A 14954-nucleotide genomic window follows, 5' to 3' on the forward strand; every position below is an offset into this window, starting at 1 on the left:
AGAAGAGAAAAAATCAAACCCCGAGGGTTTTCTTACCACCCCAGCCTTCAAAAGGTTAAGAGAGGATGGGAGGACAAAAAAAAACCCAGCAGGATAAAGCCCACACTGGCTCCATAAGATAGGGGCCAAATGGAGAAAGAGAGCAAAATGGAAATCTAATGGGCTAAATCTGTGAAATGTCGTACCAGCCCAGGGGGATTTGAGCCGCAGCAGAAACAAAGACACTGGGGAGAGAGCGAGCGAGAGTGAGTTCGAGCAAGACGGGAGAGAGAGAATCGCCTGAAAGAGTTGAATTACAGCCAGAGGATGCATGTAACCTGGACCTCTCTCTCGCTAGCTTCGCCCGAGCGCCGAGTTAACCTCCCCTTTCTGACAGCCGTGCTGGATGGAAAAGGTCAAAATCAAAGCAGCTGGTTCTCATAATTTATCAGGCCAGAGACGACCAAACACAATAATCAAATGCAGTAAGTGTTTAATACGCTCTATTCATCAGCGGTAGCTCTTACGATAACAAAAGAAGTTGTGTTTACATGTTCCTGTATTACGTTCACACTGTTATTTCTTTGGACTTTCCCACATTGTAACGCGTTCGTATGTAGATGACGAAATAATCCGAATGAATGATCTCGCAGATAACCTCTGGCCCGCGGTTCGAGGTGATGAAGAACATGCCGGATTTGAAGGCCGAGCTCCGATGGGAGTTACGCATGCCTCACGCAGTTCTCATCCTCATCTTTTCATCTTTAAAAGAGACATATTATGGAAAACAGATTTTGAAATCAAATGTAGAACGCTGATGCATGTTACAAAAGTTGCAGATTTGTGAACTACACCAGTAGACAAAAGGTCAGCCAATGTAGAATTTTCCTTGTTCAAAATAAATTGCTCTGAAGAGGTTTTGAAGCCAGATAAACCTTTATTAACAAGTTAACAAAAGGCCGAGTAATGTTCGAACACCACTCTGTTTCAAGCACGAGTCTCGTTTCAAGCACACATACAAGTTGTTTGCAGCATTCCATATATGCACTGTTGTATTTCTGGACAAGGTATTTTTTACCATATATGAGTTCCTGAAGGTTGATCAATAGCTGTCATGTATTTCTAGCTCCTGAACAGGTTTTTTCCATACAGGGTTTCCCAAGCTTTAAATGGTTCTCGGTGTTCTAAGCTCACTGCACAGCGTTACTACACCCAGTCAGATAATAATAATAGTAGAATAATATCCTCTTACGCATAGGCATAATTCTATGTTTTATATTGATTTAGGATTAATAAAAAAATATTCTACACCAATCACAGCAGAGCTCATTTGCATATAGAATTCTTGAAGACACAGTAGCAAAAACTGGCTCTTTAAATATATATAAGGGTCAAAGAGAGGGCGTAACACTAAATTATAATTGTTTTCAGTGCAAGAAACCTTGACTAACCTAAGTGGATTCGAGGAAAGAAATAAAATACTATGAAAGTGTCGAATATGGCCCCTTTAAGGTCGTCATTTAATGTGTTTTTACAGTGGGGCCCATAAAAGAGGGAGTGAACATGAGCTGACGAGAGCAGAAATGAGAGAAGATTAGGTTATGCAGGTTCACAATCGTGTGTGTGTGTGTGCTCGCGGGAGAGAAAGAATGAGTGCCTCTTTACACTGTATTTAAGAGGGATTGTATTTTTGTATTCTGTGCCATGACGAGATCATAACACTGTTAATGCATAAAGTAAACCTCTGATCTGAAGCCTTTAGGTTTAAAGAAGCATTATATTCCATAATTCCCAAATCTGTGCTGATCTAACGGTATTTAATGATTTATTTTTAACTCTTTTGGTTTGTTAAAGCACAGAGGGAAAGAAGCTAGCTAAATATATAATAAATAATAAAAATCGACATTATTGAACATGTTCATTTCTAAAGTCGAAGTGCACGTAATATAAAAATTTAAAAATTGCGGGCTATTTTAATAGCTATTTACACATTTTTTTTATTATTATTTTTTTTTTTAGCTCCGTTCTGGTGTTTAATGCCCATTTTTCACAATCCAATTAATTCCCAGTGGATAACATTGTCCTGTCCTATTTTTTATTATTTTTTTGCATATCCTGTCTCACTTTGAAATGTCACATTACAGGAGTAAAATAGGTTGCGAATGGGGTTTCACATTGATGTTAGAGAGCCATCATATAATTGGAGTGAATAATTATGTTTCAATAATAATTTGAAGCATAGTATTTTCACAGCACTCTTAGTTTTTTTTTTTTTTTTAAGCCACAATGAAACGCAGCATCATCCATGAGATGCCGGAGTCACGCGCTTAAAAGTGCGCACAAAGCCGAGTTAAGCTCGTCTGAATCATTAAACCAAATCGCCTCTAATTAAGCTTGGCTGTTGAATTAATTTCAGCTGTGCTTGACTCCTCTCAGTTTGCAGTCACATGGTCAGAAATGTCAATGGGAGAAGCTCTCGAGAGGAGAATACAGTGGGTGACAGAAATAATGCAAGTGCTTTTATCAGATTAAGGGCTCAGTATGTGGGCTAACAAGTTTCACTTGCTTAAAGATTATGTGTTGGTTGAATTTTGGCTACAAGCACTAGCTTTGCTGCTTCAAGTGTGAACATACTGAGTTTGGTGAAGGTAGTAGTAGAAAAATGGCTATAGTAGGGAGTAGCAGTTAGTACACATTCTACAACATGTGTGAATGTTCTGAGTTTGGTTAAGATTGTTACAAAATCAAGCCAAAAAAGATTTGTTGATGTTGTAGCCTAGCGGTTAGCATACAACACATTATCATGTGTGGGTGATTTGAGTTTAGTGAAGATTGTGTAAGGCTATAGTACATAGTAGTAGCCTGGCAGTTAGCACACATGCTACACATTATGTGAATGTGTTGATTTTGGTTAAGATTGTGGTAAAAATTAAAAAACAAAATGCTTCGAGTAATACAGAAATATTTGTTGACGCTGTAGTCTAGCGGTTAGCACGCACCCGAAACAACACATTGTTGTATGAGAACACATTGGTTAAGATAGTGCTACAAAATCAAAACAAAAACAGACTTGTTTGAGGCGTAGCCTAGCAGTTAGTATACTTATAGGATTAGTTCACTTCCAAAATAAAATTTCCTGATTATTTACTCACCCCCATGGCATCCAAGATGTTCATGCCTTTCTTCATTCGCAAAGAAATTAAGGTTTCTGAGGAAAACATTCCAGGAATTTTCTCCATATAGTGGACTTCAGTGGTAGCCAATGGGTTGAAGGTCCAAATTGCAGTTTCAAATGGCTCAGCATGATCCCAGACAAAGAATAAGTGTCTTGTCTAGCAAAACAATTGGTCATTTTCTAAAAAAACTAAACCTTTAACTAGGGCTGGGAATCGATTCCAAACAGAATCAATTCCTCGATTCCAAGGCATTGGGAATTGAGAGTTGACTCCAAAGTTTGGAATTAAGGGTAATCAACGACTCATTCAATTCAGTTCAACAAAGCATATCTATGGACACCTCTATAGGCTGTTAAGGCATCAAACGTCGCTATACGTCGATTCATGAAAATAAACTGAATTAAAACAAGTCTGTACTGAGCTCATAAGAGTTTGAGGATGCAGCCTTCCGTTCGAGAAGCACCCATTAGTTTGCCTCTTGCTCGCTAATAGTGTTTAGAAGTCTAATTCATTTCCACGAAAAGGTTCGTTCGAATGGATCATTTTAATGAACTAGTTCAAAAGCGATTCAGAAGTTATTTTTTTATGATCAGAATAGATCATGACACGATCAAGGGTCTTGATCTTATTTCCATCTTAAATAAATGCTATTTTTTAACCTTTCGATCAGCCACTGATAATTCTAAAAGAAAATGCTGAGGGCACATCTGACAGAAAATCCACTAGATCTTATATCAGAGTTACAAATCAAGAGTCATATGAGAAGGCTACTTTCTATGACCTTTATATCTTGCAGTCATTGCAAAATTCGGTTTCCTCCAATTTAAAACACAAGAATCGTAAAAGAACAGAAAACAACAGTGTGGAATTGATTCTTGGAATTGAATCCTGTCGATTTCAGAACCAGGAATCTGAATCGATTCCAAAACTTTTTGGAATCGAACAGCCCTATTTTTAAACACAAATGTTCGTCTTGCACTAGCTTGACTTCACGCATTATGTAATCAGGTTGGAAAGGTCACACGTGGTTAGTTATTCGTATGTGTTCTTTGGTTCAAAAAAGAAGGGGAAGGGTGTAAAACACTAATTCTAATGTCTAATTTTCTCCTCCAACTTCAAAATCATCTGACATCGTTGTTTTACCTTTTTTTTTATTTGACTTTATTTGTAAACACTGGGTCGGTACTTCCGCCTACATCATGCTTGACCTTTCCAAAGTGACTGTGTAATGCGTGTAAAGTTGAGCTAGTGCAATACGTGTATTTGTGGTTAATAAGTATATAATTTTTACGTTTTTTTTTTTTGTTTGTTTGTTTTTTAAGAAAATGACCAATTGTTTTGCTAGATAAGACCCTTTTCCTCATCTGGGATGGTGTTGAGCCTATTGAAACTGCATTTAAATTGCAATTTGGACCTTCAACCCATTGAAGTCCACTATATGGAGAAAAATCCTGGAATGTTTGTCTCAAAAACCCTAATTTCTTTTCGACTGAAGAAAATCTTGGATGACATAGGAGTAAGTAAATTATCAGGAAATTTTAATTATGGAGTGAACTAATCCTTTAATTCCTCAGCCTTGACTGTGGGTTTGGATCACAATGTTTTCAGAAACTCGTTTCCCAATCACTTTTGGCCCTTTTTCTTTATTCCCATAATAATAAAAGTTCATTTAACCCATAGGGTTAGAAGTGCGCCAACTTTAGTCATTTTTCCTGACAGAATGTTCGAAAGCTGTATTTGAGTGACCAAACTACGCTCATTTGAGTTGAATGTTTAATGGGGACATACAGCACTGTTAACCTTTATTGAAAGCAGTTGTGTTTACACACCTAAGCCATGCCATTTGCTGGGCTGAGCTGCGCGCTAGCAGAATTGAGAATATTATATCAGATTAGTGTGCATTAAAAGGAGTCTGAGGCCTATATTAGTGTAATCCCTCTGTTTTAACCTGGGCTTGTCCATGTGGCTGAGCCGTGAACCCACTGCTGGGCTACACAGCTCACAGTCCATCGGATTACTGTGAAATCGAGAGGGCTTAATGGCCCTGTGCGCGCGCTAGTGTGTATGTGCATGCTTGCCAGCGTGCATACGGGTGCGTGTGCAAGTGTTCACATGCATGACGGGGTTATGGAAGTCCAACTGAAAAGGCTGATCTCTACACAACAACACACACGCATACCCAGATGCTTTTATGATGAATGCTCTCACGAATGCTCGTAATTGCATATGCACACATGCAAGCGGACCAGAAGTGAGGCAAGATGCTGATTACCCGTTTTATGTTGATGTGAGGTCTTCTGTTCCACCTGGTCTGTTCCTTACGTGACCCATTTTATTGCATTGCGTTATGTTGCATCATTGTGTTTTACTGCAACAAACCTGCGCTACCGCTTCCCTCCTGCCTGCGTAAGTAATGTGCGCCTTCATTTTTTTCAGGGCCAATGAGATTGAAGCGGTGATGACAGATCTGGAAAGAGCCAATCAGGTAAAGGCCATATTCCTTATGGAAAAGTGACTCGTATTTCTATTGTATGCAAATTTAAGATACAGTAACAGCATGTTTAGGTCTTTTATTAATATCTCTGGTCTAATGGACTCTACAGAAGTTGCAGTGCTAGATTGCAAATTTCTTTTATTAGCACACAACTTTATTGGAGTCACATATATCCAAGTTCCAGATATCCTAATTCCCTCCATCTGCTTCGCTTTTGGAAGAAATCCATCATTCCCTTGCACTTTTTCGAGCTCTGAGCCCCAACGGCTAAATCTAAATGGATATCAGATCTTTTATGTGATGCAATATAAAGAATCTCTTGCCTTTTTATGGGTTTTGTGCATTTTTTTTTCTTTCTTTTTTATCGTCATTATATCATTTTTCTGACCTTTTATGTTTGGGAAAGCTGATCTGTAGGAATATTTTATTTTGTATTATTGTATTATAAATTTATCTCTTCTTGAATTATTTCTTGCTAACACTCAAAACTCCCTGAATTCTGTCTCTGTTTGTAAACAGTGTAAAATCAGTTTGCTTGTCTAAAAATGATAACCTAAGTTTTATGCTTTTGAAAATGTAGGGCAAGCAATAAACAAACACTTGAGTAAAAAGTTTATAATCATTGTTTTCATTAGCATTATTATTCCAATCAGCAGAAAAAAGAACATTTGGTAAGACTTGTTACGTAGACGTTGAGAATAAATTAGCATAATTAAGCTTGTCATTAGCATAAATGCATAAAGATGGCGTTTTGGATTCAGTGCAGCTAAAGGTTGAACGCTTTAAGCAGCTTTTACAATACATTGAACTTTTGAAGTCTCATCGTGAATTTAACCATTTGTCTTTAGGTCAGGCATCCATTCCAGGCCATCAAATGAATTAACACCACAGTCTTTATTTAAAATTAACTCGTGATTTGCATATTCTGTGGATCAACCAACCGTACATACCTTGACACACTTTAGCTTGAATACTAGAGCGCTCAGCCAAGTTGGACCCATGTGAGTTCAGTTAACATATTTCAGCCCAGCCATAAAAAACAGGCCTGTGATCTTTTAGCTCCCGCTCTTTACAATTCACAAACGTCAGTTAATATAATGGTTATGTATGTTCAACTTAGGCAATTTTTAACACATTTGTTCTGTTTGTGGTCCACAGAGGGCCGAGGCGGCAGAGAGGGAGGCCGTGAGCCTGAGGGAGCAGCTCACTTCAGCTGGCAAAACCCTGCAACCATCCAATCAGATCCAGAAAGCACCGGAAATGGTAAGAGTATAACTCTACATGCCTGCATTCAATGATGGTGTTGTAAATACTTTTATTTACTCATCCCTATGTCATCAAAGATGTTCATGTCTGTCTTTCTTCAGTTGAAAAGAGGTTTTTGAGGAAGGAATTTTTCAATGGTGGCCGACAGTGTGAAGGTCCAAACTGCAGTTTTAATGCAGCTTTAAAGGGCTCTACACGATCCCAGCTGAGGAATAAGGTCTTATCTAGCAAACACAATTGGTAATTTTCTAAAGAAAATTAAAATGTATATACTTTGTAACCACAAATGCTCATTTTGCTCTAGCTCTGCGTCCACGATTTCACATTATATAGACATGTTGGAAAGGTCATGCATGACGTAGGTAGATGTACCGACTCGGTATTTACAAAGCGAACATGCGAAGTCAAACGCTCTTTACAAAAAAACAACGATGTGGGACGATTTTGAAGTTCGAGGAAAAAATTGCACAGTGCAAGTGCACAGATGAAGAACTAACCACAACTGTAGACATGAATCACAGAGCTTGTGCAATATGGGCATTTGTGGTTATAGTATATACATTTTTATTTAAAAAACAATGACCAATTGTTTTACTTATTCCTTGACTGGGATTTTTTTGGACCTTCAACCCGTTGAAAAACTTAAACAGGATAGATTTCAGATTTGTAAATTATTATAAAAATATATTTATATATATATATATATATGTGTGTGTGTATATATATGTGTATGTGTATGTATATATATATGTATGTATATATATATGTATGTATATATATATATGTATATATATATATATATATATATATGTGTATATATATATATATATATATATATATATATGTATGTGTATGTATATATATATATATATATATATATGTATGTGTATATATATATGTGTGTGTATATATATATATATATATATATATATATATATATATATATATATATATATATATATATATATATATATGTATATATATATATATATGTATATATATATATATGTATGTATATATATATATATGTATGTATATATATATATATATATATATATATATATATATGTGTTTAATAATCTTAATTCATTATGCCTAAATTAATCGTGTAGCCAGTTTATATTTGCAGGGTAAATTATTATGGTGAACTATTTATTCATTTTTACATTTGATTATTTTTAAATAAATTATAAGTCATTGTATTTTAATATTCATTTATTTATAATGAGTAAATAATTAATAATGGATCAATAAATAATGAATAAAATTAATTTATAATGTTAATAGCTTTAATAATGTTAATAGCTTTACATTTATGAACAATTAATCATAAATAATGTAATACTGTATTAAAAATATAATTATTTGTGACCCTGGACCAGAAAACCAGTCATAAGGGTACATTTTTGGAAATTGAGATTTATACATTATCTGAAAGCTGAATAATAAACTTTCCACTGATGTATGGTTTGTTAGGATAGGATATTTGGCCGAGATACAAGTATTTGAAAATCTGGAATCTAAGGGTGCAAAAAAAAAAAAAAAAAAAAAACTGAGAAAATCACATTTAAAGTTGTCCAAATGTAGTTCTTAGCAATGCATATTACTAATCAAAAAATTATGTTTTGATATATTTATGGTAGGAAATTTACAAAATATCTTCATGGAACATGATCTTTACTTAATATCCTAATGATTTTTGGCATAAAATAAAAATACATAATAAGGCTTTATGAATATAACGCTTTTAAAATACCTTCATTATGCTTTGCACAGTATGTACACTCTTAACTGCTCAAGAACTCCGAAGTTTGTCTCGGCAGGAAGTGTTACTATTTACTTTGTCTGTACAGCGTTGTAAAATGTGTGTATTTGTGTGCACAGGACAAGTCTCTGGAGGCGCTATCTTGCAGCAGTCTGGAGGCAGAGCTGGGTGCGAAGGAGAGGGAGGTAGAGCGTTTGGCTGAGGACGTTCAGAGACTTCAGGCCAGTCTGGCCCAGCTCAGCGAGACCTCCACCAATCAGATCAGCCAGCTCGAGCAGCAGCTGAGCTCCAAAGAGGCCCTATTAAAGGTCAGTAACACCACTGACCAGTGTCAAGTGTATTAGTGAAAGACATAGGTACTATATTAAATTAGTATAATATAGGACAGATACTAGTATGTATTTAGTTAGTCCTGCATTGCATTGTACTCCATTACTGTGATAAAATTGCTGTGTCATACAGCCTTCTTCACTTATACATAAGCATTAATAAAAAAGCACTGCTCTTTAGTTGGCTAAACAGCTGTAGCAAGTACAAGTGAAAGAGCCTGGTGGGTCATTATGGAGCAGCGGCCCATCTAAAGTCAAATTAACGCTGGACTCCAGACACGGGCTGTTTCGACTCGACATTTCATGTCGGATGAAGCGAGCGGTCCTGCTCGTGGCAGCAGTCAGATCTCTGCTCTGTGGCTGCAGGACAGGCCTGTAAATGTTGCAGCGGCTCACACGAGCCATGTGACCCATGTAGTGAATGTTTAGAGTTTGAATGACAGCTGGTTGGATGGCAGGAGACTGAGCTGAGACGAAGCCATCGCTGAGCCTCACACGGAGAGACTGCTCTGATCTGGCCTGCCTGTAGCAGACTCAACTTCCACTGCAGAATCTGAGCTTGCGCAGTGAAGACGTTCTCATACATGTAGAATAGTGGTTGAGCTGAGTTTTAAATGGGTGTTATCTAGAAATACAATTTAAGGATAGCAAATGAACTATAAAAAGTATACAAAATAGCTGAATTTGTTCACTTAATTTCACAATATTTAATAACTGTTTGAAATGTGTGACCCTGGACCACAAAACCTGTCATAAGGGTTAATTTTTTTTGAAATTGAGAATAAATAATTTCCATTTATGTATGGGTTTGTTAGGATAGGACAATATTTAGCCAAAATACAACTATACATTTGATAATCTGGAATCTGAGAGTGCAAAAAAATTTTAATATAGAGAAAATTGCCTTTAGTTCTTAGCAATGCATATTACTAATCAAAAATTAATTTTTGATTTATTTACGGTAGGAAATGTACAAAATATCTTCATGGATAATAATCTTTATCTAATATCCAAATTATTTTTGGCATAGAAAAAAAAAATTATAATTTTGACCTATACAATGCATTTTTGGCTGTTGCTACAAATATAGCCGTGCTACTTATGACTGGTTTTGTAGTCCAGGGTCACAAATATGAGAACAGAAAATTTTTTGAAAAAATATCTGTAGTAATAATCTAATAGAATAATCTGGATTACATAATCAGATTCCAAAAATAAAATACTTGTTTTAGAGTATACTACATTTTAAAATGCTCATAATCAGATTACAGTTACTTTATATATATATATATATATATATATATATATATATAAAAAATATATATATATATATATATATATATATATGTGTGTGTGTGTGTGTGTATATATTTATATTTATATATATATATTTTTTTTTAATGAGTTAGGTCAACAGTAATATAAAAGTATTAAAAGTAGTCAAGACTACATTATGTAATATGTGTAATCCAGATTTTTTTTTATATATGTACATATAGATTTTATATATATCAAAAACACAAATAAAACGTAAAAAACATAAAACTGAACGTAGAAATAAATGAGTTAGGTCAGTAAATGAGTTAGGTCAACAGTAATCTAAAAGTATTAAAAAGTAATCAAGGCTACATTTATGTAATATTGGTAATCCAGATCTTATATATATCAAAAATACAAAAAAAAAAAAAATAAAAATAAAAATACAAAGTGCAAAATACAATGACTAAAAATACAACTAAAACAGCAATATTGTATATCGTGAAATATTGTTTACAACAATTTATTCCTTTAAGTAAAAGAATATTTGAAGTAGAAATCTTTTGTAACATTATAAATATATGATCTGTCACTTTTAATCAGTTTAATGGATTTTTCTGAAACAGTAATTTTTTTAAAAATCGTATTGGCCCCAAATGTTTCAACAGATAATGGATATATTATTTATATATAACTGAATGTGATTTTTATTTATTGTCTTTTATCAATAATATTTTTTTAAATCTAGAATCTTTGATCTAATTAATTTTAATCATTTTTTTAATAAAAAAAAAAAAGAAATATTTCATTGTTTGTAACTTTTTATATCATTTATTTTGAGGATAGGGCACCAAAGGTAAAACAAAATGTCATTACTCACTCTTATGTCATTCCAAAATTTTTTGTTCTATGAAGAATATATTCTATGCACTCTCTGTGGCGCTCTACGCAACTCTACACTGACAGAATTTTCATTGAAATATTCCTTTAAAGTGCTTCTAAAGTGAATACAGTATAATATAGTTCATCAGTGATTCACAGTACAAATTTGCCTATAAATACTTATATCTGCCTTTTCCCCTCCCCAGCAACTTGAAGAAAAGCTTCAAGAGCAGTCAGACTACGAGGAGATCAAACGAGAACTCTGGTAAGTTCTGAAGCACTAATTCTGTCAGCGCAAATAATCCTGACGCTTCAGCCTTTTCCCTCACATTTATGTGAATATTTTAGCATGATTAACATTATTTTAGCGCTGATGGGAACGTCGCTTCAACCTTAACGTGACATTCAAGTGTGCGTAATACCATGAATCGGGCCTAAACAAGCAAAGGTTTTGTTTGGAGTGACCTGACCTGGTGTTGTTTATCCACATACATAATTTAAGACCCTCAGACCATCCTTAACCTTTATCCAGTGCTGCGTTATGCACGTACCGTCCCGTCCTCTCTCGCTCCAGGCTGTGAATTGTGAGTTCTCAGTACCTGGTGGTCTTGAACTTTACAGTCAGACGTACCGAATTTGATCCGATGTAGTTCAGCCAGCCGAGATATGAACCGCGGAGATCGCCAAACTCGCTCTGCGCACGGACCTTTCATTCCCATATTTTACCAGGAGGAATTTTACTCTGCGGTAATCTCAGTTCTGTTTAATAAATTCAAAGAACCTTAGGTATGCAAGGAGTATTGGGTCTTATTTTCGAGAAAAGCGGATTAAGCACGCTTTGTTGTCGGAGTGGTTTCTGCGCGGGACTGAGGGATTGCTGCGTTTCATCTCCAGCCACAGCTGTAATGAGGAGGCTAACGTAGTTTGCATCGGCGATAACCTAATTGAGTGATGTGTGTGTTTTTGGCTCGGCCGCTCGTCTGTGCTGTCGGTGCGTGTGTGTGTGTTGGGAGGCTTCGGGAGATGTCTGGCTGTCCGTTGCATAACTCGATTTTAGGCGTAATATTCCCAATTGGGACTTATAAAGCAAGTAATCCATGAATAGAGGGTGTTGTTAAGATCTGTGCTAGTCTGATGATCAGCCTAAAAAGCTGCTTTGCTGAATGTATATTGATAGCTTGTTGTCTACTCGAGGCGCATTCCACCGTAATATAATGAGTGTTTTCACCCAAAAGGCTTTTGAAAATGGCCCCGTTTAATCCATAGATAACAGATCAGCGCCGAGTAGTGTGCGGCTAGGCGCACAGGTTAATTTGAGTAACGTGATTGTAGGTGTCACAGGAATTTTCGAATTATGATACCCAACGCCGAGCCAATGCTTATTAAGCCGAGCGGCGCTTAGTTCTTGACCTGAATCGGAAAGTGAAGGCTTCTGGATGAACGTTTGGCTTTGTAGCACCATAATAATTTTTTTTTTTTTTTTCACGCTCAACAGCAACCTGAAATCAATGGAGCACAACTCATCAGATCATCACTCTTCAGTACAGGTAAGACGTCATGTGTTTAGAAAGAATTAATTTTTTTTTTTTTTTTTTTTTTTTTTTTATTCTAGTGTGTTGTAATAATAAAAGGAAACATTTTTTATTGCTCTTGATGTTTTGAAAGCTGATAGTGGAGTTTTTCCCCCTTTTTCTTTCTCTGCTTTCATTTCTTCCTTTAAGTTTCATTTGGTTTGTTTCTTCCTTTACATTAACTTCTTTCTTCTTTTCTTTATTCTTCATTTCCTTTTCCTCTTTTCCATTCTTTTCCTTACTCTCTTCCTTTCTCAATTCTTTCCTTCCTAAATCTTTCCTATTGTTTCTCCTTTCCTTTGTTCCTTCTTTCTCTTTCTTTCTTTCTTTCTAAAATGTTACATTTGTTTCTTCTCCTTCCTTCCTTCCTTTTTCATCCTTCCTTTCTTTTTCCTCAATTCTTTCTTTCTAAAACTTTACATTTCTCTTTCTTCCTTCCTTCCTTCATTCCTTACTCTTTTCTCAATTCTTTCCTTCTAAAACTTTACATTTGTTTCTTTTCCTTCCCTCCTTGCTTCTTTCCTTCCTTCCTTCCTTTCTTCCTTCCTTCCTTCCTTCCTTCTTTTCTCTTTTTTCCCAGTTCTTTCCTTCTAAAACTTTACATTTGTTTCTTTTCCTTTCTTCCTTCCTTCCTTTCTTCCTCTCTTTTTCTCAGTTCTTTCCATCTAAAACTTTACATTTGTTTCTTTTCCTTCCTTCCTTCCTTCCTTTCTTTCTTCCTCTATTTTCTCAATTCTTTCCTTCTAAAACTTTACATTTGTTTCTTTTCCTTCCTTCCTTCCTTCCTTTCTTCTTCTCTTTTTCTCAATTATTTTCTTCTAAAACTTTACATTTGTTTTTTCTCCTCTCTTCCTTCCTTTCTTCCTTCCTTCCTTCCATCTTTTTTTCTCAACTTTTTCTCTCTAAATCTTCACATTTGTTTCTTCCTCCTTTCTTTTTCTTTTTCTTTCCATGACTTTTCTTTTTCTTCCTTCATTTTCCTTCTTCCTGTTTTATTTTCTTCCTCACTTCCTTTTCTCTCTCCTTTCTGTTCCCTTACCTCCCTTCCTTTCCTGCCTTCCTGAGTATTTTTTTGTCTCACCCTTTTCTCCATCCTTCATTTTAGGACTCATCCAAGCCGTTGGAGATGTTGCTGACGGGGAAAGTCCATAGCCAGCTGTCAGAGAGCGCTTTGAAACGACTGGCCAACAGTGACTTCACTGGTGAGTTAACACAGTATCCTCATCCTCTTCCGAGGAACATTAACCAGCCAGTTACTGGGAAATTTGCGAAGCTGCAGTTTACACACAGGAACTGGCGTAATTTATTGATTACTTTCTTCCAAACCTGACTTCACCTAAAATGCAGCTGGACATGCAACATGACCTAATAAAACTTTCAGAACTTTATGGCTGTATGATTTTATTTTGCCCCAAGAAGAGAAAAAAAACAACAAATACATATCGTAACGGATCATCCTGAGAGTGATGAGTTAGGTTTGCAGGCATTTGTGTTGTTAAGGTCAGTTCATCCTTTTCTAGAGGCAGCAGCATATTACGTTTTGGTCACCTGGGGCTTGCATAAATCCTGAACGGCTAGCGGAGACCAATGTGATAATTAGGCCTTATTTCCCTTTTCCTGCTCTTTCGACCACACTCTGTGTGTGTAAGGTTGGAAATGTCATTACAGAACACCTCTGGACACCCCTATGGAGATCATACATTTCATTTGCGTTTTAAATGTGACTTTCTATCACAATTTTTGCATTTTTAAACCTGGCATTCGCTGCTGACGGCAGTGTCGGAGAATCATGTGTGATCGTAGCATGTATCTGTCTCTGACAGGCAACAGAATTCTGTTGCGCTAAATATTGATTTTGCCACCATTGTTTAAAGTGATGGTATTGTTATGGAAGCGCGCACAGCAGAGGTGTTTTGTCACAGCAAAAAGGATAACCGTACTGACACCCACAAGCCCTTGCAGTGAACAGTCCCCACAGCATGAGCAGGTAGCCCACGCACAGTTGCCTGGCCTGATATCTCTGGACATGCCTGCTAGTCTACAGACCTCAGAGGAGATCAGCGTTAAACGTCAGCCTGTGGCGCACACACACATACACACCACAGACTTCCTTAAAGTGTGCAAAGCAAATGTTTGGCACTTTGTTTCTGCTCGTTTTTTTTTTTTTTTAAATAACCCTCAATGGACATTTTAGAATGTATCTTTAGTTTGATTTATAGGGAGAAAAACCTTAAA

General features: G+C 36.0%; 1 protein-coding gene across 1 annotated transcript in view; it reads left to right on the forward strand.

Moving 5' to 3' along the window:
• Positions 1-14954, forward strand: part of cux1a (cut-like homeobox 1a) — a 152564-nt gene that overhangs the window by 100420 nt on the left and 37190 nt on the right. Inside the window, 6 exon segments of the mRNA XM_051120322.1 lie at positions 5592-5640; positions 6808-6912; positions 8800-8988; positions 11355-11413; positions 12644-12695; positions 13825-13921. Of these exon segments, the coding sequence (XP_050976279.1) occupies positions 5592-5640; positions 6808-6912; positions 8800-8988; positions 11355-11413; positions 12644-12695; positions 13825-13921 (551 nt within the window).

This window comes from Labeo rohita, chromosome 10 (assembly GCF_022985175.1).
Source record: "Labeo rohita strain BAU-BD-2019 chromosome 10, IGBB_LRoh.1.0, whole genome shotgun sequence".
NCBI lineage: Eukaryota > Metazoa > Chordata > Actinopteri > Cypriniformes > Cyprinidae > Labeo > Labeo rohita.